Genomic DNA, 25,804 nt, shown 5'->3' with positions numbered 1-25,804 from the left:
TCAGACTGAGTGAAAAGTTCTTCATCTTCGAACCGTGGGATTTCACATTTTAGGATGACGGTCCTGTAACAAACAAGGTTAAAAATTTATTAGTAAACTTTCAAAACATCACAAAACATCACAGAACAGTAATAAATAATTTGTAATTAAACATTAAACATATATACCTTTCTCTACCATAATTTGTATGCGACATGGTCATCATACTCTAGAATTTAGCTTCAATCAAAATTCTTCATATAATCAGAATATTATTTCAAGTCAGGTCAGATTCCTTTATCAACCTCTTTTAGTTACTAGCAAAATGAGCAAATCATCTGAAAATTCTAGGATCAACATTGCCAAAGAAATCACCAAGGTCAAGAAGACCACTTCTTCTAAGAGAGACTTCTTTCAGGAAGTTGAAAAAAATCAAATATTCTGAAGGTGCAAGCATATCCACTAGAGTATCAAGGCTAAGAAGAACTTCCGTGAATCAAAAAAAGAAACCCAAGAAAATGAAGGATTCATTTGATCGAGTATACTTTGATTCATATGATGATGAAGAGTGGGATGTTAATTGGGGGAACTTCCTCATTGTACGAGGTTAGAATGAAGACTAAGATTGAATAATTTTAGCTCTTTGTTGTATTGCATCTGTTGACTTATGATGATGATTCTGACTCTTGTGATAATTCTATATCAATAGAAACTAGTCATTTTTCATTGTGGCATGTTAATCTCTTTTTACTAAATCCCTTTGAATTAATCACTGATAGAGAAATCTTAGAATATTATTCAATCATTTCAGCCAGTTTGTTTAGAAAAGTAAAAATACGCTTAAAAATATTTTAAAAAATGACTTTAAGTGTAGCAAGACAAGATTTTATTTTACCAGATGATATACTAATCCTCAATATTAATATAGCTCAAAGTAAGCAAAACATCAAAATCTAAAAGATAAGAAAATCTAACAGACAAAATACTAGAACAGTCACAGGACTTTTCAGATTAATGACATATAAGTGGATAGAGGATACACAAATAAAAAACATTTCCACTTATATGCTATCAGAGACAATTATAATATTCTTAGCATCAGAGGTTGAGATGTTTGAGAGTCTACTTATTCATCATAAGCTAGTTTAGAGCTTCTGGTCACAATAGACTCTGATCATTCATTCATAAACCAGTATTATTCTGTAACAAAATGCATGTTCAAATTCTTTTTGATAAAATTAAATCTTTCAATAGTATGAGACTTGGTAAATATACCATCCCATTTATGACAAGTATCAATAAATTGTATATCTATCACACCCTTCTGAACATAATCTCTAATAAAATGATGTATTATTTCAATGTGCTTGGTTCTAGAATGTTGAACACAATTTTTTGTTAGACAAATCAGCAGTCTTATCACAAAATATGGGAATACTGCTTCCACAAATCAGACCATCTTTCTACTGTTACTTTATCCACAGGAGTATTGTGCAACAACTAGAAGTTGAGATGAATTCTACTTTTGTTGTGGACAAGGCATAGTTGATTGTCTTTTACTATCCCAATATATGAGGTTTTCACTTATGAATTGACAGCTTCCACTAGTGGATTTTCTTTCAATTATATCCCTAGCACAGTCCACATCACAAAATCCAACTATATTTTAATCTAGAAATTTATTATAAAACAATCATATAATTAGTTGTTCTTTCAGATACCTAAAGATCCCCTTAACAACAGTTAAGTGTGTCTCTTTAGGATATGAGTGAAACCTTGCACACAGACAAACACTATATAAAATATCATGTCTAGAGGTTGTTAAGTAAAGCAAGGCTCCAATTATACCTTGGTACAACTTCTGACATACTTTTGTTTTGCTTTCCCTGTGTTCAGATTGCAGGTTGGATGCATATGAGTTGTTATGATTCTGCAGTCATCTAGCTTAAACTTCTTCAGAAGTTCCTTTGTGTATTTGGTCTGATGAACATATACTCCATCTATGCACTGATGTATTTGAATTTCAAGGAAAAACTTCAATTCTCCTATCATGATCATTTCAAATTCAGCCTGCATAGTCTTAGAAAATTCCTTGCAAAGAGCGGCATTAGTAGAACAAAAAATAATATCATCAACATATACTTGAACAATCAAGATTTCATTCCTCGATGTCTTTCTAAATAGTGTACTGTCTACTTGACCTTAAAATCATTTTCAAATAGAAAACCACTCAGTTTGTCATGTCAAGCTCTGTGCGCTTGTTTGAGTCCATGGATTGATTTCTTTGGTTTGAACACATATTATGGGTGGACAGAGTCCTCAAATTCAGAAGGTTGTTTGACATAAACTTCTTCAAAAATTGCACTATTTAGAAATGCACTCTTAACATCCATATGATATAGAATAATATTATGATTAGTAGCATAGGAAAGGATTAGTCTGATTGCCTCTAACCTTGCAACATGTGCAAATGTTTCTGAGAAATCTATACCTTCTTATTGACTATTGCCTCGAGCTATAAGTCTAACTTTGTTTCTTACCATATCTCCTTTTTCATTGAGCTTGTTTCTGAAGATCCATTTTGTTCCAATAATGTTCTTCTGATGTGGTTTCGGTACTAGATCATAAACATCATTCCTTTGAAACTGATTCAACTCTTCTTGCATAACTACATTTCATCCTTCATCTGAAAGTGATTCATCAATAAAAATGGGTTCAGTCATGAAGATAAGTCCTATCATAGAGTGTTCTCCTCTGAACGCATATCTTGCCTTCATAGGACTATCCTTATTTCCAATTATTAACTCTTCTGGATGTGAAGAATTATACTTGAAAGATTTCTTGGATTGTGTAGCTTCTTGAGGTTCATTATTAGCTTGTTTAGATGCTTCTTGATCCTGATGCCAACTGAAGATGAGAAAAACACGAGAAAGGGTTAAATTGTGTTAACTTTTTCTTATTTTTCTCTTGCAAATCTCTTATCAAATTATGATCATAAGGATAGCATCTGAGTTAGAGTTTGATGATTAGCAGCGGAATAAAGTTTATCATAAATAAATAAGAGAGCAAGCAATCACACAAGCAATTATCCGTGTTTCTTCTATAAATTAGGAGTAGTCCAGTCCCCTTACACTTCCAAGGAATTTCCACTATAACTAAATATGATTACAAATTGCTAAAGCCTACAAGCAAGAGACTTCCAATTTCTAAAACACGCGAGTAAGGGACTTCAATGCTCAAGCACACAAGCAAGAGACTTTAATGCTTAAGCACACAATAAAGAGACTTCCAAATGCTCAAGCATACAAGCAAGAGACTTTTGAATCAATAACAACAGTTAAGAGAATGTGATAAACTACATTTGATATACTATCAGAGGTATAGATAGAATAAAACACAATCATACTCTAAGACTTAGGGATTTCTAGAATATACAATAGTTAAGAAATTCTAAGTTAAACGTGTGCTCTTTGTTTTGATAGAGTAACTTATATTTGTTTTTCAAGGCGCAGTATTATATTTTCTCCAAGTCTTCATCTCCATTTATATAAAATCATCAAAGAGGCGTTGGAGAGAACTTCATGCATAAGTGAGTATTTGAGAGAAGCAATTTCTGATATGTTGCAAAGCTTCTTGTTATGGTTAATGCCATTGCAATACCATCTGAAACTCCTTTGCTACAAAAAGAATTATCAGTTGCAATTCTTCAGGCTTCTGCACATTTTTACCAAGTCTTCACGTGACCAGAAGAAGAAAATTTAACCTCAGAGGTTGATAGCAATTTATTCTTGAGCTTTGACTGTCTTCAGGTTTTGATCCTTTAGAGTTTGATTCTTAGCTTCTGATCCTTCAGACTCCGAGTCTTCAAAGGTTGAATTCTTCATAGGCTGACTCTTTAGAGTCCAATCTTTAGAATCTGCATCTGTTAGTTTCTCTTTGAATGTTCAATACAATATCAGAACTGGCTTTCAATCAGTATATTAATCTTTGTACCTTCACATTTGAACACACACTGGTCTACCCTAATTGTTCTTTAAATACTTTGTTATCATCAAAATCCAAGGGATATGGTTAACACCAATTTTCCAACAAAGTTGGCATAGTTTATCCAACCAGGGTTATAGGTGTTTGAGTACGAGTTTCCCTATTGGGAATGGTCCATTTGATCGTGAATGGGTTCAACTACAACCATCAATTGACATGGAACACCAATATGACCAGCTACTCCATAAATTTCTCAATTTGGAGTTACAGCGGCTATAGTAGCAACAAGTGTGATGCTTAAGTTATTTAAATTTTGCTATAAAGCATTCATATTTATTTTCATATGATCGAGGGTGATAACATCGTAAAGTCTGCCTTTTAAGGGGCTTTTTCTATGAGAGTTCATTCACTTCCCCACTAATAGAGGTTTTGGGTCATCTCTTTAATAAGAGCATAAGCCTCATCGTGGACTTATTCATAACGGTTCCTCCCACAACAACGTCTAGAGTCATTCTTATATTGTAGAGAAGACCATTGTATAAGGTATGGACTATAAGCCACTTTTCGAGTCTGTTTCATGGGCATTTTTGCATCATCTCATTGAATCACTCATATGAAAACGCTTTTGCAAGAGGATGATTTTGAAAATGATTTTGCAAGAAGAGGTTTTTGAAAACGCTTTTGCAAGGAACTACCAAGAAGTGTTCACATGTACTTCTCTCATATGTTTTTTCTTTCAGCAAAACTATCATGTCTACTCTTCCACAGCCGAGTAGTGGAATCATTGAATGCTAAAAGACTTGTGTCTTCGCATGGTTTTAGATCTTACACACGCAAATATAATCTCAGGAATATCACTAAGTACATTAAGTTGCACGTGCTTCCGTCATCGATTAAGAGCCATGATATGATGTGGTTTGAAATGGTGGCAGTTATAACTAATGACAGCATAACATTAGAGACTCTATCTACTTTCTTATGATCGCCAAAGCCTAAAATTAGCCTATCACCTTCTGGTTATTTGATATGCAGTGTATATCGGGCAAAGTCTAGCATCGGAAGTTCTTCTTTTCTCTGTGACACTTCCCTGATCTCAGCAACCATAGAAATCGGCGAAGGCACTAAATCAAGTTGTTCGGAGGAGCGCACTAGGTTGAAATTGGGATATATCTTCTCCCTCGGAGGATACTACTTTGGTGATATGGATTTAGATTAAACTGGATCTGATTATAAAATTTTACGGGAATTAATAGTCGTTCCCATAAATAGTGCCACTATTCCATATCAAAATCAGAATTATACTTGAATTGCAATGTTAGGCTACTACTAATGTGGTGTTGCAAGTCTTCGATGCAGTGAAACACGAGGCCAGACCTACAAGATTTGCACACAACGTCAAATAAGTGAATGAGTCAAAAAGAGATAAAGCACAATATAAAAAGTGTGTATCTAAAATGTTATGCATGTAAAAGTATAAAAGCTACATATATTTTTATACAATTTTTTTAAAAATGATTTATAATAAAAAAACATAGTAAATATCAAATAAAATTAAGTATTTTTTATTTAATACTCCCTGGTCCTATTTATAAAAAAAAAAATTATTTTTTAGTTTATTAAAAAGACAATGTATTTAATTCATATATTGTCTAGATACATTAATTATTCAATATATTTAAAAATATATATTTTTTTAGAAATAAAACTAAAGAGAGTATTATATAGACTATTTTTGAATTATTTAATATGTATAATGTAGTGTACTACACATTGCATTACTTTTTAAAAATAAAAAAACAAAGATGAATGCGTCTAATAAGAAAGTTATAAGAAAGGAAATTATAGTTTTTTTTTTTGTTTTTTAGGAAATTATATTTTCGTCACCGAGAATTGTCTTGCAATTGGTTGTGCTCTGTACACAACTCAACATTTGCGTGTACTGTGTGTGTATCTCTAATTTCGCTTCTATCACTCCTTCTTTCTTTCACTTATCCCGCTCAAAACCAAACACGTGATTCCATCAAACACAACCACAACATTTCCTTCCACTCATTGTCACCGCCAGTACTCTTTATAATAACACTTTTATATATATTCTTTGATTTTAAAAGGTAATAAGTAGAAGATAAAATAATAATATAGATATAATTAATAACTAATATATAGATATTATTTGGTTATTAAAATTTTGAGTTTAAAGATAGTGCACTGTCAGTGTAAATCAATTTTACACATACAACCAATCAAAATACTTTAATTTGCCATGTAATTACAGTTTTTTAAAATTAAAAATGAATTTTATTCTGATGCATGTCTCTCATTGGTTGACAGTGTAAAAAATTAAAAATACTTTACACTGTCAGTGCATTTCTTTTTTTCCCTAAAATTTTTCTTCCAAAATAGGAACATGGTAATTTAGCCTAAAGAAGAATAAATTTAAGCATTTAATTTATTATTTTATGAGTTAAAAGGTAGTGCACTGACAATAAAATAATTTTACACTGTCATCCAATAGAAAATCATAAATGTGCCATGTCATTAAAATTTTTTTAAATAAAAAAATGGTTTAATTGGATACATGGGTGGTGATTGGTTTTACACTGTCAGTGCATCACCCCTTTTCTCTTATTTTATTGACTCAAGTCAATAACTTTTATTGAAAAATGGATATTACTTTTCTTAATATAAAAACAAACCAACTTTATTTATTCACTTGTCTTCCCAAAGAAGCCGTTAACATTTCACTTCATCTTCTTCCATGGCTTCTCTAACAATGGCTTTCGGAGTTTCACCCATTCCCACCATAAAAACAACAACAACATCTCTAAGAAAACACCGCCACAAGCTTCAAGTTCAACCACGTAACTTAGATGTACTATCTTCCGAATCCGATCCACTCAACGGAGCTTCTTCTTCTTCGGTTTCTGTTGAAGCAAACCAAAATGGTTCTGCTATCAAGGAGATAGTAAAAAGCAAGGTTCCTTCATCATTGAGTTCTAGAGTTGTTGTTGATGATGAAGAAGCTGGTTTGGCACCACTTTGGGACGATGGATATGGGAATCGTACGGTGGAAGATTACTTTGCTGTGTCGAAAGAGATTTGCAAGTTTGATGGTGGGCCACCACGTTGGTTCTGCCCAATTGAATCTACTCGTCCTTCCAAAGACTCTCCCACTATGATGTTTCTACCCGGTAAACCACTCACTACTATCTCTACAAAATTTTATGTGATTATTTTGAAAATAATTTCTTATTTAATTGATTGAATTCAAAATAAAATAGTTTAAATGAAAATTAGAATTGAACTCATGCAAATCCTAGCTCAATTGTCAGAAGCCGATACAAAAGTTAGATTGAAAGCTATCATTAGGTTTCGAATCCCGATACTCCCATTTGTGTGTGTGAATTTCTAGTGATTATTATTAGTTTGTCTATGGACGAATAAAAAATGAAGAAAAAAATGTTTGCACCAAGATTTAATGTTTATGTTAAATATGGATTTTTTGATGAAATTTTGATATCTTTTTTTGTTTGGTTGTGATGATAATGTTTAATATATTTGAATGTGAAGAATGGGTATATCATGTGGAGTGATTGGATTTAATTATTGTAGGGATGGATGGGACTGGATTTGGTCTATCTTTGCATCATCAAGCTCTTGCCAGGTTTGTTCTATTTTTTATTGTATTCTATTGTATACTAATGGAAATGTTTAATAAGCACGTGTTTAGGTGATTAGAATAAGTGCTTTTATTAGTATTACATTTATGTCTGAGACATTAGTCACTTTCACATTTTTTGCTGTTGAAAATTCTAGTTGAAAATTTGTCAACCATATTAATGGATTGAGAATAATTTTGCTGTCATGGACATATATGAACAAAGGCGTGTCCGGTGTTCGACAGTCACCTATGTGATTACATTCAATATATTTATTTTTCTAAATTATTACTAGTATCGTGTCTGATATTTGTGTCTCGGTGTCTGTTTTAGTGTTTCATAGCAATTTATTGGCTAAATTGGGTACTCAGGCTGGCTAATGTTTCAAAGATTTTCAACTTCAATGGTGTTATTCTAGAATTTCTTTAATTTAGATGCCAAATTACGCGATCCTTATAATTTAAACTAATTTACTGATGAACTCTTTTACATTATTATGCTGCTCATATATTGTACTGATTCCAAGTTTATTGTGCTGTTCAGAAGTTCTATTCTGTGTAGTTTATATTTTTTTGCTTCCTCTTATTATCATATTTACTTTTTGTGTGCAACAGGTTTTTTGAAGTTCGTTGCTTGCATATTCCTGTTCATGATCGAACGCCATTTGAAGGTCTTTGCTTTTTAACGTATGCTTTTGTCAACTTTCTGATGTTCATTATTGTGAATGAAGCCATGATTGTTGAGCATTATTATTTATTTGTTCTTGAACTGAAAGCTTTTCCTTTTTGTTTTTTGATTTTATGAAGGACTGGTGAAACTTGTCGAAGAAGCTGTTAAACTTGAGCATGCTCAATCGCCAAAGAAGCCGATTTATCTGCTCGGCGATTCCTTAGGTGGATGCCTTGCACTTGCCGTTGCCGCTCGTAATCCAACGGTTGATCTAGTACTTATTTTAGTCAATCCTGGTGAGTCTATAGATGTTGCATTCTTTTTGTCCATTTTGTTCATATATTTTATTTATTCGGTAATGTTTTCTCTAATTTGAATCACAGCTACATCCTTTGGTAGATCTCAATTGCAACCTTTGTTACCTATCTTGGAGGCTATGCCAGATGAACTACATGTAACTGTTCCTTTTCTTCTTAGTTTTATCATGGGTAAACAGTCTTATTTCTCAACACTTTGGACTTTTCCTTTTTCATTTTCATCAGGGCCGTCTTTGAGGACGTGTAAGGCAGGTTACTACACATGGCCCATAATTTGTCACGGTTAAACCGTAGCTAAATAGAGCCTCATAAAATATTTGTGACGGCTAAATCGTGGTTAAATAGAACCTCTATTTATTTCACCATGGTTAATCTGAGGCTAACCTACACAGGGCCTCGAAAAACTTGAGACCACTTTGATTTTCACGGTGATATAATTCTTTTCACGTCATTTTTCACGAATATAATTTCATAACATCAGGTGAACCATTGAAGATGGCATCGGTCAATATTGGAAAGGGGCTTCCTCCTACGAAGATAATGGAAAAACTGTCAAACAACCTTACTTCATTGCTGCCATGTCTTCCTGTAAGAAGCTTTTGATTTTACGTTCTAATGAATTTACCTCTATCATTTTCCGTTAACTGTGTGTGATCTATTGTCAGGAGCTGGCTGATATTATACCAAAAGACACTCTTCTTTGGAAGATTAAACTTCTCAAATCAGCTGCTGCATATACTAATTCGCGTCTGCATGCTGTCAGAGCCGAAGTACTTGTACTTGCCAGGTTCTTATCTCTATTATTGGATGTATGCATTGCTTTTAAGTTAGTTTTCTCAAATTGGGTGTTGAGTTTGACGATGTTTCCTTTCTAGTGGCAAGGATAACATGCTTCCCAGTGTAAATGAAGCTCAAAGACTCGCGGGTACGTTGAAGAACTGCAAAATTCGTATCTTCAAGGACAACGGACACACCCTTCTTTTGGTATGTGTTATGAATAGAGATACTTACAACTATCATCAACATTAATCATGCGACTTTTTTAAATAAACATGTGACTTAATATTATTTCTGATTTTGATCATTCATTTGAAATTAAACCATTGGTCAGTGTTTGGGTCTAGTGGAAGGACTAATCTCATATAATGTGTTGAACAACGGTTTGAATGTCTGATGGAAGAAGTAGGGCCGTCTTTGAGGACGTGCAAGGCTGACAACCACAAATAGCCCAAAGTTTATTTGTGACTAACTAGGGTCTCATAAACTGTTTGTCAATGTTAAATTGTGGTTAAATAGAGCTTCTATTTGTTTTGTCATGATTAAACTGTAACTAGTCTACACTTGACCTCCAATAACTTGAGACGACTTTGGGGAAGAGGCACCGACATTTATTGTGTATTCCTTGAATATGATTTTCTGCTGCCTATGTAAATCTTCTGTGCTAACAGCTGCATCGTAGTTGATTAATTATACTCTCCATGGTAGTGCAGGAAGATTGTATTGGTCTGCTAACAATCATCAAGGGGACTTGCATGTACCGACGTTCGGGGAGGCATGATTTGGTCACGAACTTCATTCCCCCCAGTATGACAGAATTCAGATATGCAATGGATGAAGTAGTTGGGTAATTTGTTTTCGCAATATTATGCTTGCCACATATTGATTTTATTCGAAATCTATTAGTTAAGTTCATCTGCCGTTAACATTGATCCCGGATCAAGGGATACTCAATAGATACAGGTTTTCATTGCTAGAATGTTATTGACATGATGTGAATGACAACAGATTATTCCGTTCTGTTACCGGATCGGTGATGTTCTCTACATTGGAGGACGGACAGATAGTAAAAGGTCTATCAGGTGTTCCAGATGAAGGTCCTGTCTTATTCGTCGGTTATCACATGTTGTTGGGATTAGAACTTATCTCACTTACAGATGAATTTTTAAGTCAGAAGGGTATTGCTCTTCGCGGAATAGCCCATCCTGATCTGTTTACAGGAAAAATCGAGAGTACTGCTTCTGAGTTTTCTATGGTAGATTGGGTGAAGGTATTTGGTGGCGTGCCTGTTTCCGCAAGCAATCTTTTTAAATTACTTTCAACTAAATCTCATGTTCTTCTATATCCTGGTGGTGCGCGCGAGGCTCTCCATTTCAAGGTTCATCAACTATCTTTGTTTAATCGTATTTTCAATCCGAAATTATTTTACGCTCTTGCATTTTCCATGTAATAGTATTGTTGTTAAAATAAAACATTTCTTGCCAGGGTGAAGAATACAAGTTGATTTGGCCTAATCATCCAGAATTCGTGAGAATGGCGGCACGATTTGGCGCTACCATTGTGCCATTTGGAGCTGTAGGCGAAGATGATATCGCTGAAGTAGGTTTCTTCTTTTCTCTTAAAACACCTTTACATTTAAATATATGTTGAATCTATTGGACTTTTTCTAATTGAATCTTATTACAGATAGCTCTTGACTACAACGACTTAATGAAGATTCCGATAGTCAACGATTACATCAAAGATCTTAATCGAGACTCGGTTAAAATTCGGTAATTATTCTTCACTTTAACTTATGAAATGTGATTTTATTCAATGAGTCAAATAATGTGATAATTTTTCAACCTTTAGAGATGAGAAAAGTGGCGAGGTAGCAAACCAAAATCTGTCATTTCCGGTGCTACTACCAAAAATACCGGGCCGATTTTACTATCTATTTGGGAAGCCAATAAGAATGAAAGGCATGGAGAATATGGTAAAAGACAGAGAAAATGCGAACGAATTGTACCTGCAGATTAAGTCTGAAGTTGAGCAAAACATAGATTACTTGATCAAAAAGAGAGAGGAGGATCCTTATAGGAATTTAATAGATAGGAAAGTGTATCAGACATTTTATCCTTCTCAAACTGATCAAACCCCAACATTTAAGCCCTGAAAATTTGTTGATATGATACATTAATATTATTCATTTTTATGTAACATAAATTATTTGTAAACTGATCAATATATATGGGTGATCATTGATCATCATCATTATACTAAAAAATAATAATGATTTTCTTTATTTATATAAAATATTGTTTATGGTTTTACCTTTGGACTTAGACATAAATTTGTATTGGTTGATTAACTAAATTTCTCTGCAATAGTCAATGAAGTTAAATTATAATATACTGGTTGATCTAGTTAACAATCTTAGAGGATATGTTTTTGAATTAAGTGCCACATAGGAGAGTTTAGATCTCTTCTAAATTTGTATTTGAACTTTTGTTTGAATTTGAAACAAACAATCAATTCATGCTTGTCATAGTTTAGCTCAGACATTTTCATTCAACTTTCATGGATTTCATTTTGGTGAATTCAATACAAAATAAAAGAAAGAAAAATATAGAAAATGAACTATATGATTGGACACAGTTTTGTATACCCAATATTTAATAAATGAGCTATATGATTAAGAAATTTTCAACTAATCATATAATTCATTTATTTCGAATAGGAAGAAAAGTAATTTGAGAGTTGAAATTTCTTTGTTCAAACATTGAAATCTCAACTAATCTGAATAGTGGTGACTTCAAAGCCTAATTATCTTGAAATGGCTTTCTTGTCCCATCTAGTTTGGTTTAAGACTACCCCAAGTGGTTGGAATTTTTTTAACCGCGTTGTTCATTCACGACTAATTAGAATAATAGCCAGCTGGGAGTTAGAATTTCTCCGGCCATACATTTTAGTCTCAACGTATGTTATCAAACTCGATCGTTATGGTCGGTATTTCAGCACCGAATAACAACCAAGAAAGTTGCATCAGGTCGTGTTGTTCCAATAGAGATGTTGACTCGACTGGAGCGGCCATAATAATCAAACTGAATTTGGAACAGCGTCTCTCTCTCTAGTGTTGCCGCTTTGGCCTCGTCATTCGTATATCATATTATCTTTAAAATTTTAAAGATATAAAAGTTATTTTATTGAACTTTATAGGTCTTTTTTTGAAGTATATTCTGCTCAAGACTTATTACTTTTATTTCTAAATATGAATATTTGATTAATTTTGATAAAAAAAAATTAGTTTTTAACAAATATGTGTTCATTAGTAGTAATTGTTTAAGTGTTTGCATCATTGAAACATCACCTTGTTGCGTTACCCACTTTGTTCCATTTTTGGGGAATGGCCGTGCCATATGGTTATCTGGGATTGATAATACAGGTTTCAACTAATCTAAACAATGGAAACTTGATAATAATTCTCATTTATAGAGATTATACATCTGTTACGCAACATGTAAGGAGGTTTTCAAGCTTTGCAAATTTGTGAATGGGTTATATGAATGTTTAATAAAAAGGTCTTTGTGGAGGAGAAATATTGGCAATCATAGGAAGAGTTCCAATCGACCAAATGTTGTCAATATCTTTTTTAGTCGTGAACATAGTTTCTAGAATTTTTAATTGACAATCTTGGGTGTAGGATTTAGTATCGTACTTACACATTTATATTCACATTTATATTCCATCATGAGTTTATGTTGTTTTTAACAACTTAACTATCTTTTATTGTAGGGTCTATTGTCTGTTATGGAGATTTCTAAACTATGGTGATGAGAAAATTTTAACTAACATTATAAAGAGGTAATATAATCTATTAACATGTTAACTAATTATTGTTTTAATATGTTTAGTAATATATCTACTAACATGTTCACTAATTGTTGGTTACTTAGAATTGATAGAATTAACAACTACACCAACATGTGGATCATAAGATATTAATAATTTTTTTATTGTGTTGAGGTCTTATTCACGTTTTTTGTTGTACATTGAGATGTTTTATGTATTGATTAAAACTGTAGAATGTCAATCGAGCATTATATTTTATGTTAGACACATTTAAAATTCTTAAGACAAATCTTCAGTTAACTTACAGTAACATGTATGATCATGCAAGAAATGGAAGCTAATAGGCTTGCCTTGCCTTCATGCAAGTGCTTCCATGAAGAGCATGAACTATAAGGTAGAAGAATACATTCTTGATATTTACATAAGGATCTTACGTTAGAAAAAGCCACACATTCAATTGAAATATGTTGAAGCTTAACTTTGGGCACAGCCCAAAGATTGAAGGTTGGCACATTGCCATTTTAGTTCTTACATATTTTGTGGGTGCTCTCTTTGAACTGAGACACACTCCCCTAACCCTGACATTATGTAACCAAAAAATTCCAATATACATACAAAAGCAAGGGAGAAGAGCACGGCATCAAAAGCAAGGCTGGCTGCAAACCAGCCCTATATTTATAAATAGTTTATTTTGACTTTCGAGAATAATATTACTAGCAATTAACAATTAGCAAAAAAATTTAAAAACATACATCTGTAGAACATAATTTCTATGGGTAGATTATTTGATGCACAATTCAAATTTACAATATTTTCGTTATCATCTTAAATTAACCACCTCATTCCTGAGAAACACCCCAATATGCCAGTAAGATCCCCGTTAGTTCCCAACAGAACCAATTAATAACCTTTGTGCCGTTCGCAAACCACTTAGGATTCCATCATGTCCAGCAAAAGTATGCACTCCAGCTATAGATATAATTCAAAATTTATAGTAACTGCTCTCTACTAAAGAAAAACTATCCAAGCAGATCAAGAGAATGCTACTAAACATGGTGACAAATGAAAGTTCAGAATTTACAACATTCTTACAATGCCACCGATTGATGCAGGCAACCAAAGATGAAGTAGTGCTCAAAGGTTTTTTAGACAATCATAAGAAAACCTGCGAGTTTTAATCATAATCATAACAAAGTCAGAATCCCTTGCTGAGACAACACAAATCAAGAAGTATATTATGTTTCATAGCCAAAATAGAATGGTAAATTCAGCATGGCGAGTTAATTAAACAAATACGCTTACTTTCTCCAATTTTTCTTTCATTGATAAAACTTAAAACGTATTGTGTAAAGAAATAAAATGGTTACACAACAGTTCCAGACATCTAAAAATTATTAGCTACATCAATAATGACCATTTGAGCACAGGTAATTTCCTCTTATTTGATAGAGAAAAAACTATTGGCAAAGATTAGTTTTCATTAACTAAAACTACTTTTGTAACATTTGCATCAGTAGAAAGAAAAGAAATGATCTCCATAAAAAATAAAAGACTACCCCTTTCCAGATGGCAGTAAATTATTTTTACATACTACACGGGAACGAGGCCATTAAACAATTAATATCATATTGTAGCTGATAAAAGCAAGCAAAGCTCGAGATTACCTACCTCTGATGCATATCCAATTTGAGGTCATCTTCCTTGAACAACTCTGTAATTTAGGACCAGGTCATCTGGTTTCTTCCATACATAAGACCGCACAGTGGCTAAGCTCATGTCAGGAGATAAGACCTGGAAATAAACAACAGTCAGCTAAATCTACATAACTCAGAGACGAGAACGTATCATATTAATGCAAAGACTGCAGTAAATTAAATAACTTCCAGATAATTAGGGTCAAACAATGTTTCTTTTTGTTAAAAAAGATGTGATGTCATCATTCAATCTCAATCATGAGATGTATCTTCAAAATTACAGATCAAATACTATTACTGTGATCCATTTTAATACTTCAATTTAACTGTAATGAGGCTTCAATAAGAAGCCATATGCTAAATGAGTTTTAAAACTTGGAGTACAGCAGCAGAGTAGATGAAGAGTTGTGATGGTGAAGATAACCTATCACATGACTATAAATGCTTTTGCTAAATGAAGCTTTATTGTTGCTTGATTTGAAACAAAGTATTTCAAACAATCATTTCAAATCAACCTTAAAAGGTACGTTGAGCTAGTTTTAGGGACAACCAAACCAAGAATATTTAAACCATATTTAAAGCTACCTACCTGCCCATGATTTTACCAACTCAAAAGTCAGTCAAAATGGTAACTTTTGTAAACTAAACTACAATGAAAAATGAATTACAATTCTGAAGATATATGATGTATTTGATAACTTCCACTAAAACATCATAATGGCATATGCATAAATTGAAAGATTCTGGAGAGCATTAACATGAATTGAAAAGTAGGACAAGTATAGAAAAATAAAGCACGAACTTGCTCAATCTCAGCATCTACATGCACGTCATCGAAACCGTGTTCAAGATGACATAACACTTGCCTGATTGTTGCACAATATTTCAATTGAAGGTTTAAGCTTTTGCCAAGGTTTGAATCCAGATCCAGATCGGAAAGATCCATCCCCGATTGCTTGTAGTTGTGACTGTGACCCAGTAAGTCCAGGGGTAAAACTACCATCAGCAAGTAAGTTATCCAAAGGTTTATCGAGCACCATCTTTTCAACCACATAATTAATAACCTAACCAACAAAAAAAAAAGGAAAGTTAAGTTGATCATTCAGAAATGCATAGTCATGTGGGACAAGTATGCCTCCAAAATACAAAAACTGAAGACTTGCATGAAAAATATATTAACCCTTTTGGTAAGCATGACCAAAGTCAACAACATGTGCAAATATTTTTAATGAAATTATAATTCCCAATTGTTAATCAATATAAATATGAAAACTTACTTTGTGAATTCTTAATATACGTGGAGCACTTAGCTTTCCTTGTGTCAGGATCTGGACTGGAGAGCCTTCACATGGATGCAAATAGAAACTACATCTAGAGATTATAACATAGGAGTTAATATAAATGATCTAAGACCAACGATAATCATATTAAAAAGAATTTCCATCAAACTCGGACAATGAATTCATAGACAATTTTTCATTTGTTGCTATATCTACAAAAGTAAGGAAACAAACTCAATATTTTCATGCCAAAACCAATTAAAGTACATAAAAATGTTCAAAGATAATGTAATAATCAACAAATAGATAGACCAAGCAACAGATACCATTGGCAAAAGAGAGTGAGGTCAGGTATGAACGATGTGTTTTAGCACCGTCATTTTTTAAATAAAAATTGCAAGTGAAAAAAACTTCCATTTAACACTCTAAAGTCACGTTGTCATTAACAAGGGCAGCGCCAATTTTAAATAATCAAAACATGCAATGATCATGGTTCCTTCCTTTAAACTATGACCAGGTCTTAGTGCAACGCTTAGCGAAGGAAAAAATTAAGAGAAAGATAAAAAGTTACTTTGTATTTTCTCTGGGAGGTAACCGATTATTCAAAACACAGTCTAGACACCACCAGGGAAAGTCTTTCTCATCTTCTGTTCCATCTAAATCAGTTATTTTTTTCCTCCACGGACCTCCATGACTGCCCTCAGTAACAATTGAAGGAGGGGAAACAACTGAGAATTCAAACGGAGGATAAACCATAGCATCATTTTCAGAACTCACGTCAACCTCAGCTCTCGAATGGATAAGACTTCTAGAAGAAACATCCTTTCCAGATAAGTCTCCATTAGCTGAAGCAGGAGACCCCATTCTTTGCTTTCGTTTTCTTAACCAATGAGCCAAGAGTCCTTTTAGGGTTTCTCGACCCAAATTAACCTGGGCAGAGTAACAGACTGATTTAGAATGCTGAGCATAAATTATTGAAACAAAACATAAAATATAACTCAGCCAATGTCAGTTCAACAGAAATGTGACATTTGAATACTTCCTCGTTCATGATACTAGTACCATGATAGGAATCATTTCAAACTGGGCAACAATATGGAGTAAGATAGGAAGATGGTCACATGATACCGACTATGATGGATCCCACATATGAGGAGACAAATGGTGTTGTCAGTTGTATAAACTTGACATCAATTATTATAGTTGACAGTGACAAGCAAATAGTTGCATGAAGTTGATACTGATACTTACAGCATACAAAAAACTAGGAGCAAAATCAATATAATTAGGAATTTAAGACGAGGGTAGGTAAATTGCTTGTGACAATGGAGCCAGTACCTTGTCGTCTTCAGGCTTCCCAATGATATTAAGATCTGCTGAATACATCTCTGCAGAAAAGCACTGGGGAGTATCCAAATGGACGGACAAAGTTCCGAGCCTGGTATCCACTGTGAACCACGCGGGAACACTAACCTGGAGCACAACACAGAAAGAAAAATAAACACTACCTACAGCTAACGAAATATTACAATTCATAATATTTTTGTAACAGATAAAAAGTAGTAATTTAAAATAAAAATCACTAAGTATACCATCTCAAATAGCTCTTCCTTTTTCTCCTTAAATGAAACCTAAATAGTCCACAAGCAAAGCATGAGCTATTTCAAACCAATAAATAAGCTGGCTATAATTGAAATTCACAAACATCATTCAATAAAGGCAATCTCCTTCCCAGCAAATATGCAATGCAAGTTAGCAAATGAAAATCAACCAGTAGTCACCTTTCCATAATCTTCAACCACAACACCTTTTGTAATCTCCCAAAGCTTCACCGAACCAGATGTATCCTACACCAGTGCCAATCATCAGTTCAACAGATAACCAACAACGGTTATTAACTTTACAAAAGAACGAATAACAATATTAGCATGTATGGCACAGTAACATGAAAAGAGAATACCACGGTTACCTTTGTCAACACATGCCTCTTGTTATTTAAAACTTCATGTTGCACAATTCCAGGGGTGCCCCTGATAGTTAAGGTGGGTTCTTTATATAAAGGAACCTATTAAAAATTTATAATTTAAAAACAAATTAGACAACTACAATGTTCCCCAGAACAAAAAAAAACAAAAGAAAATTTATTTCCTACAAAAACTGTTTAGAAGACAAACCCAGTCATACTCACAAATAGGAAGCAATATTATGGGATATTTACGCGAACATCTTTCATCTATAAATTAACTTAGATCTGTTTGGGAGTTACGAGAGAAAGGGAAGGGAAAGCCTTTGAAGAAAAGCAAAGAGGGAAAGAGATGATAGCTCCCCCACTTTGCAGGGAATTTATTTTCTCCGTAAAACTAAATCTCCTATATGGAGGAGAGGAGCTCAAGAAATGAACTGGGGCTGGGGGAGGGTTTAGTTTAGGCAAATTCTCCAAATCGTTTACCTCATTTTATAATATTCTTCAAACACAACAAAAAATCTATCATAAGCATTCTCCTCCCCCCTTCTGATAAAATTTACTCTAAAAGAAAGCAACAAATTTCCCTCCACAACCGTTCCCTTCCTTACCCTCTTAACCTCCAGCAAAAGCTTAGGGTCTGTCTTTTCACGAACAAATTCCCAGAAAACAGGTAAAGGAGCATTTGATATACTATGTTAACTATTTTAAAAATATGTGTTGAATGTTTGTCATTTGCTTTAATTGTTATTTTGTTTCTTTAACTAATACTCTTAGGCTTTGTTTGGAAGGTTGGAGGGGAGGGCTTTGGGGAGGGAATTTGTAAAAAAAAAAAAATAGAGAAATCTTTAACATTTTTTGAAATTGTGCTTTTGTATAGAATGATAAATAAATGTTTGTCATTACTATATTTATAATTTTCAGAACATTATAATATAAAATATATTTGAAGAACTTCTGTAAGCCTTCCAAAACCCTTGTCCAATACAAATTTTGAGTTCCTCCACAAATTAGGAGGATTTTGTGTTATGAATAAAAACAAACCCTCCAAAATTCCCCCAACCAAAATCCTTCAAATCTTTCCACTCTATCCTTCTCTTTTTTCAAAGTCCTCCCCTCCCTTTCCCTCCAAACTCCCAAACAAAGCCTAAGAACTCATTTACATAAGCAACTGGTATAATGAGTTGTCATAGTAACACAATACTTTGAAGATAAAAAAATAGAAAATTAATATAGTGATTTATCAGAAATAAATGTAACATACTGGGAGAGCTCCTTCTAGTGACACCCTTGCTCTTGAAAAGGACAAGTTTCCAGCTAAAAAGGAATTGCCTTTTTGGAAAATCTTTTGAGGGTTGCATCCTTCAGCTGGCCATCTATGAACTGAAGAATCTGTTGATGCAGCCCATATGCTATCATTGTGCAAAGCTAATTGAAGAATAGGGTGTTCACCGGTGGAAAGCAAACTACTCTCTTTTGTTTGCAAGTCTGTCAAGTATAACTAAAGGCATGAAAGAATTTGGCATTAGAAAGACGAGCTACACAAGTTATTAAACAAAACAAGATGTCAAATAATGCAAGTCATATTAATAAAAAAATAATGTTATTATCATGGAAGTTGCACTCACTGAAAAGTCTCGGCCCCCACTATAAACATGACTAAATGTTGGGGTGCTGGCAAGTGCCCAAACAGAATCTGTATGAACTGCATAAGAATGAACACATCTCTGCTGACCTATATCCCAAAGCCTACAAGGAAAGATTATTAGCCAAACACGCAACAAAATAAATAGAAATGTTAACAACACCAAATGCATTCATTACCTTATCATAGAATCTGATGATCCTGACAAACAATACCTGCAATAATGAAATAATATAAGTGTTACAGTTGACTTGTTTGAGGGGTGGAGGGAAGGAGTTCGGCTTAATTTAAAATAACAAAATTTATCTGATGAAAAATGCATTAGGCATGGAAGCATAGAATAGCAATGAACACCCAATGGTATTTCTTTCATTGTGCTGACTATCAAATAGCATTCCACTGTACACAGCCAATGAAAGCTCTTGGGATCCTAGGCATATGGCCAAAGCAGTTCTTATATGGATTCAGCAACCCTAACCTCTTGAACTAACTTTTGGGATTGAGTTAGGTCTAGCCCAAACTCTTAACATGTATCAGAACTTAACCTGAATCTGTTTTTGAACCACCTGTATTTGTCAATGCTCTAGAAGTTCAAGCACAGGCATGAGAGATACTGTTATTGGGTCACTATGTTACTACTCAGAGATAGCAAGGAGTCCCAAAAACTGAATATAGGTATGACCAGTATTCTAATTTTTTTATATTTATTAAATACTACATGTTATACCTATATAACTTTTAACACTATAGATAAAAGTTCTATTTATTTACAAATTTAATAAACTATTATATTTTTTAAATAGCACTAATTTTGTTTGTTACTTAATAGGAACAGTGTGGAGTGATAAGAGGCTGGAATTCAAAAAAAAAAACTAACAGTACTAACATTTGCCATTTCAAAAAAAAAAAATCATAGGAATAGCCATGCCCGGATGGATTTTCTTTGTTTTCACACTTTTAATATTTTTTACTGGTCTTGGGCCAAGCCATGATCAGTTGTTTCCTCACTTGTGTCCTTATTCTCTCATCTCTAAGTCCTCGTTTGTGACCTGAAAACGCAAGCTAGCCGCAGAATAAAGAGCTGTCCTTAAAACCTTGATGGAGTGAATCTGGGGAGGAAGTCCCTTTAGTCGTTGCGATAGGACACTTCCAGTGCGGTTGGCGGCCACAATCACCACACCTAAAAAATACTCTGCACCAGCAATTCGCATCACAGAAGACCTTGATTTTGCTCGTACCCGTATGCTATTGTGCCACTACTCACGACATAGGGGCTCCCGCATTTTTTCAGGCTTCAGATTGTTTGTTCCTAGGCAAGAAAATGTGTTGAATGTCGCGCCAACTAGAGGTATGACCAAAGTAGTCTTATAAGGCTTGGGCAATCCTAACAGCTTGACCTAACTTTCATTGAGTTAGGTCTAGCCCAAATTCTAAGAAAAGTATTACAAGTTTATCATGTGTATAGTGTATTGTTATCTATCTATAGGTTGCAGAAAGGAAACAAATGCCAAACTAGAAGGATAAAAAAAAGGTGAGGAAATTTTTTTAATAATAAAGAAATTATACATGAATTGAAGGAAAAGCAAGTTATGAAGTTTAAAATACAAATGTCAACTGAAAATTTGCCACCAAACTTATATATTTATTCTACAAACCTGCCAGTAGAATCCAGAAGTAGAGCCCTAATGTTATCTGTGTGCCCTTTAAGCTTTAAAATCTTTGATCCTGATCTTGTGTCCCAGACACGTACAACCTAGAGTGTCCCAGACAAATTAATAAAAGAAGAACTAACGAAGCATGTTTTTAGGTCAGAGATAATATTACATAATCTAGCTAGTGGAAAATTTAAGAAACTGCGCTTCAAGCAAAATCTCATCTAACAGTCCAAAGGTAAAAAGCCTCATTAAGTCAGAGTGTATGTCATATTGTACCTTTTCTGTGCCACCAGAAACAAGAATTGACCCACCTTCATTCATGGCCAATGCATAAACAGACTCCTTATGGCCTTTGGCAGCAATTGGAATGTACCCTTGAGTTTGAGTAGTGTGCAAGGATATACTGTTGCTTGAGCTGATATTACGCAAGTTTGTCGAAGGTAATGAGTTGGCAATACCATTTGTAGACTCATCAACCGAAGCATCGTTGCACTTAGACACTGGAGCAAGTGCAGCTTCAATATCCCACATAAAAACCTCCCCACCAAGGCCCCCAGAGGCAACAATATTGCTCTAAAATGCAGACACTATTAAATGATCAGAGAATAGATTTGACAATGGCACAAACTTTTAATTGAACCAAAGTGACTATTAGATTAAATGTGGAACATGTTAAAATAAGAAAATCAACATTTTATGAACTTAATAAGAAGTGTAGGAAATTTGAAGTACATTACATTTTTTCCAGCTGCTGCGAGGCAAGTAACATAATCAGTGTGTTGGCGGTGTGTTCTAACACAAGTTCCAGTGGACAAAGCATTCCATGTCTAGCACAAAAATACAGCAACCCAATTAAAAATCAAAATGAGTAAATAATCATATTAGTGCTGGTACTGTTGTGGAATGGTAAGGACTGTCAGAACAAATAACAGCCAGCAATCAACAAACCTTAAGAGTTGCATCTGAAGAACAAGAAACGAGTGTATTGTCCCCGACAAGAACAGCATCGTTAACCTGCAAGAATAGAATAATATTTATATATTCAGCTGTAATTTATACTGTTGTGCACGTGTTATAAATTACATTAGTTTCATGTTATACAGGAACAGTTGGGTCCTGTTACAGTAGCATATGCAAATCAAATGCTAATAAAAAATGTGAGTCAAAAATTTGTTAGAAGTTGTGAATTGAGATTCGACATTAGACATTATCACATTAGAGAAATTTAAAAATGCGTTATTAACAATCTAGCTAAATGGTTCACCATATGAAAAGAGCCCAAAAAAACATATGTGGGGGGAGGGGTGTCATCGTAAATGCATATGTAGCTTCAAGTAATTGTATTGGAGAAATATTGAGCATCACCAAAATAAATTACACCAAATAACGACAGGAAGAAAAAGAAGAAATAAATAAAAGGATTACCCAGTCCACATGAGATTCAAAGGTAGCAGAGCAAGTTGCCACATCCTCAGAAAGCGCCCATCGTTTTAGCCTGCCATCACGGCTTCCGGTAAAGAGATAATCTGACCCATCAGATATTGCAGACGTAAGTAGGGCCAGACAGTTTATGCCTGCACAATGCTGTAGAAAAAAAAAGTTTTCAAAGACAGTAGGCCAAGAAACTAAGAAAACTATCAAAATTGACCTAAGCAAGCCATGTTAATGTAAAAATAGAATCTTTGACTTGACTTGACACCTATATAAGCAAAATGCTAAGCACCTAGCAGAAAAATGTCAAATATCAATATGAACCGAAAATGAAGCTTTGAATGATCAAAGATTATTTGGTAAATGTTTAAATATAAAGGGGAAATACACAAAGCAGCAAATAGCTGGTTCAATTTTTAAAAAGAGAAAATATTCCCTGCAGTCATATCTAACTGTCCGGTTACATGACAAATTGTGAATTATACTCTTATCTTCGTCGAATTAATTAATAAGAGAGAGAAATGTCAAGAGATAAAAATTACTATTTAACTGAAATCTCTCCCTGTGTGTTGCCAAGATTAAAATACTAGCTACTAAACGACAATTTCAATGCAAATACACCAATTGTTATTAATCTCAGTGCCCTTACCTTGAACTACACTTACAAATGAATGGAGTGGGTAATATTAAAATTTAGAGAAAGCATCCATTTTGAACCTTGTAATTTTTGTAAAAAAATCAATATAATCCTTGCATAACTATTACATCGATTTTTTTCAAATGTTCGGTTTTTAAAATTTTAAGAAGTCCAAATACATTTTACTAAGACCAAAATGATGTCATTCAAATATTACAACTTGAGGATTAACTGGACGCCAATAATCTTTCAAGGACCAAACTTTAGCTGCAAAATAATATTTTGAGGGAGAATTGGGGATCCACTCTAAAGATATAAATTATATTTTCATCCACAACAACAACAACAATGAAACTTGGCGTTTTCCTAGAAAAAATAAAACAAATAACAGATAATGAGATCACCTTTGTATCATCAGGGTCGTGCAACACATATGTTAATCTCTTCTCCTTTCGAGGACGAGTTGAATTGTTTGCGTTACCCGTACTAGCCACGCGGTGCATTGCAGAAACTATAACAGTCATAAATCACATAGGTATTCACATGAATAAATTGAAGAAAATAATTCCAATTAAGAAATTTTACTTCACAACATTTACATCAGTAGATAAAATAACATTATGAAACAAATACTTCATATGATGTAATTTATGAAATACAACCCATCTACTTAAAAAGAAAGTTCTCAAGGGCACAGTTGAAGAAATAACACCCTCACTTTGAAAGAAGCCATAAATGTGTAAGGCATAACCACATAGCTCATTAGCTATTACCATTCAATAAAATAACTCATTTGAGATAGACCTAGTAGCAGGTATTTAATAAACGGTCCGCGACCGCAAAAGCGCCCACGACAAAACGGTATCGGCAGGTACCGATACCGATATCTCCATTTTTATGTTAAAGAACAAATTATGGTTAATTCACACTCTAACAACTGCAATCAGTATCGTGACAACTGCAATCAGTGTCGTGACACCTATACTGACCAAAATCACGAAAACTTATACGCAACGGCGACTGTTTTTCCTAATAGTATCAGCAAAACTAAAATATACAATTCCAAGTTCATGATCAACTAACTCATTAGTTTCCAGCAACTGTATTTGTACAGTGAATCACAATATCTAAGCAAAGTTAAAACTCAATACTTCCACTCTCTGAACAAAACTACCAGTCAAAGCACAATTGCACATCAAATCCATTCAGAACTCAATGAAAATCAAACCAACATACAAAGCTACACAATCAATCATCGAACACAAACCTATAACACATATCAAACTGACTCAATGAAGCTACTGAATTCCCCAAATCTTCCCTAAACAAATACACATACAACACGAAAAAAACCAGAAATCAAAAAACAAACACAACTCTTCACACAAATTAACTACTCTGATCATAGAATTAAGCGATTTCGGATAAGCTCTAAGCTAAAACGAACTTAATGAGAATCAATAGATTACTATACAGAATCGAAACCAGTAAATAATCCAATCGAAAATCAAGTTGGAGAAAGTGAAGATTGAACAGTGGAAGAAAAAGGAACGAAACTAACCTTGATCAGTGAAGAAATTGAAGCAGTTTTGGGTTTATGATTGGTTTTACCGAAGCTCGAGTTTCAACTTTAGAGAGAGAAAGTGGTGTGTAGAGAGAGAAAGAGAGAGGGGGTATCGAACAGGGTGTAAATATGTGGGCGTCAAAATTTATTCCGGTAGATCCTTTGACCTGATTTGTGCATTTTTAACTCTAGGGCACGATGGTCTTTCGAGTATTTAATTGTGGAACTATATATAGTTAGAAATCGAGTTGATTCCTCTAATTTGATTTTTTTATTAAATTTAGGATGAGGAGAAATTGAATTAATTTAGTTATAATAATAATAATAATTGATAATTTTGTTATATTAAGATTTTTTATGATAAAGAGAAAAAAAAGCAAGCCAGCTAAAGAAATGAGAGATACTAGAACACTTTATATATTAAAACGTAAAAGAAATGTAAAGAAGAAAAAATGTTTTAAAATTATTTAAAGAGAATTAATACGAGTTGATCTTGTGATTAACTATATATTAAATAAAAAGGTTAAATATTTTATTATAAATATTTTTAATTTTGATTTTTAATTTCTATAAATAAAAGTTATGTTTTAGTCCTTATAAAATTAATTTTGCATGACGTTTTAGTCTTTTTACAGTGACTAAAACTACGTGTATAACTAATTTTATAGGAATTACAATATGACTTTTTTTTTATAAAGACTAAAACTCAAAATTGATAA

General features: G+C 33.5%; 2 protein-coding genes across 4 annotated transcripts; one reads left to right on the top strand and one right to left on the bottom strand.

Moving 5' to 3' along the window:
* Positions 1-6,666: 6,666 nt before the first annotated feature.
* LOC131626120 (phytyl ester synthase 1, chloroplastic-like) lies at positions 6,667-11,644 on the top strand. Its single transcript, XM_058896939.1, has 13 exons — positions 6,667-7,154; positions 7,576-7,627; positions 8,237-8,292; positions 8,429-8,587; positions 8,675-8,779; positions 9,090-9,196; positions 9,274-9,395; positions 9,484-9,592; positions 10,099-10,232; positions 10,394-10,763; positions 10,871-10,984; positions 11,072-11,157; positions 11,237-11,644. The coding sequence occupies exons 1-13, from the start codon at positions 6,722-6,724 to the stop codon at positions 11,538-11,540; spliced, it is 2,151 nt and encodes a 716-aa protein (XP_058752922.1). The 5' UTR covers positions 6,667-6,721; the 3' UTR covers positions 11,541-11,644.
* A 2,327-nt stretch (positions 11,645-13,971) lies between these two features.
* LOC131626119 (uncharacterized) lies at positions 13,972-25,247 on the bottom strand. 3 transcript variants are annotated; one of them, XR_009291048.1, is made up of 20 exons: positions 25,083-25,247; positions 23,926-24,032; positions 22,879-23,037; positions 22,402-22,467; positions 22,191-22,280; positions 21,730-22,026; positions 21,454-21,551; positions 19,978-20,013; positions 19,782-19,902; positions 19,418-19,654; positions 18,160-18,255; positions 17,972-18,037; positions 17,783-17,821; positions 17,529-17,663; positions 16,762-17,120; positions 16,188-16,281; positions 15,777-15,974; positions 14,885-15,007; positions 14,309-14,381; positions 13,972-14,185 (listed from the first exon to the last, which is right to left on the bottom strand). XR_009291048.1 is itself a non-coding variant. In XM_058896937.1 (19 exons), the coding sequence occupies exons 2-18, from the start codon at positions 24,022-24,024 to the stop codon at positions 14,909-14,911; spliced, it is 2,289 nt and encodes a 762-aa protein (XP_058752920.1). In that variant the 5' UTR covers positions 24,025-24,032; positions 25,083-25,247; the 3' UTR covers positions 13,972-14,381; positions 14,885-14,908. The 3 variants fall into 3 exon arrangements, 2 of the variants coding, with proteins under 2 accessions (XP_058752920.1, XP_058752921.1); XM_058896937.1 differs by having other exon boundaries at positions 13,972-14,381; XM_058896938.1 differs by lacking the exons at positions 22,402-22,467; positions 22,879-23,037; positions 23,926-24,032; positions 25,083-25,247 and having other exon boundaries at positions 13,972-14,381; positions 21,730-22,040; positions 22,191-22,268.
* Positions 25,248-25,804: the final 557 nt, after the last annotated feature.

Source organism: Vicia villosa, unplaced genomic scaffold (assembly GCF_029867415.1).
Source record: "Vicia villosa cultivar HV-30 ecotype Madison, WI unplaced genomic scaffold, Vvil1.0 ctg.000262F_1_1_1, whole genome shotgun sequence".
Lineage (NCBI taxonomy): Eukaryota > Viridiplantae > Streptophyta > Magnoliopsida > Fabales > Fabaceae > Vicia > Vicia villosa.
Note: the sequence above shows the minus strand (reverse complement) of the source record. Positions and strands in the feature narration are given on the sequence as shown.

Coding starts and splice junctions, on each gene's coding strand:
- LOC131626120 (XM_058896939.1), top strand. CDS start 6,722: ATGGCTTCTCTAACAATGGCTTTCGGAGTTTCACCCATTCCCACCATA. Junction 9,197..9,273: donor CATTGCTGCCATGTCTTCCT/GTAAGAAGCTTT, acceptor ATCTATTGTCAG/GAGCTGGCTGATATTATACC. Junction 11,158..11,236: donor CGAGACTCGGTTAAAATTCG/GTAATTATTCTT, acceptor TTCAACCTTTAG/AGATGAGAAAAGTGGCGAGG.
- LOC131626119 (XM_058896937.1), bottom strand. CDS start 24,024: ATGCACCGCGTGGCTAGTACGGGTAACGCAAACAATTCAACTCGTCCT. Junction 22,027..22,190: donor TCGCAGCAGCTGGAAAAAAT/GTAATGTACTTC, acceptor TCTGCATTTTAG/AGCAATATTGTTGCCTCTGG. Junction 17,822..17,971: donor TGGTTGAAGATTATGGAAAG/GTGACTACTGGT, acceptor TGGACTATTTAG/GTTTCATTTAAGGAGAAAAA.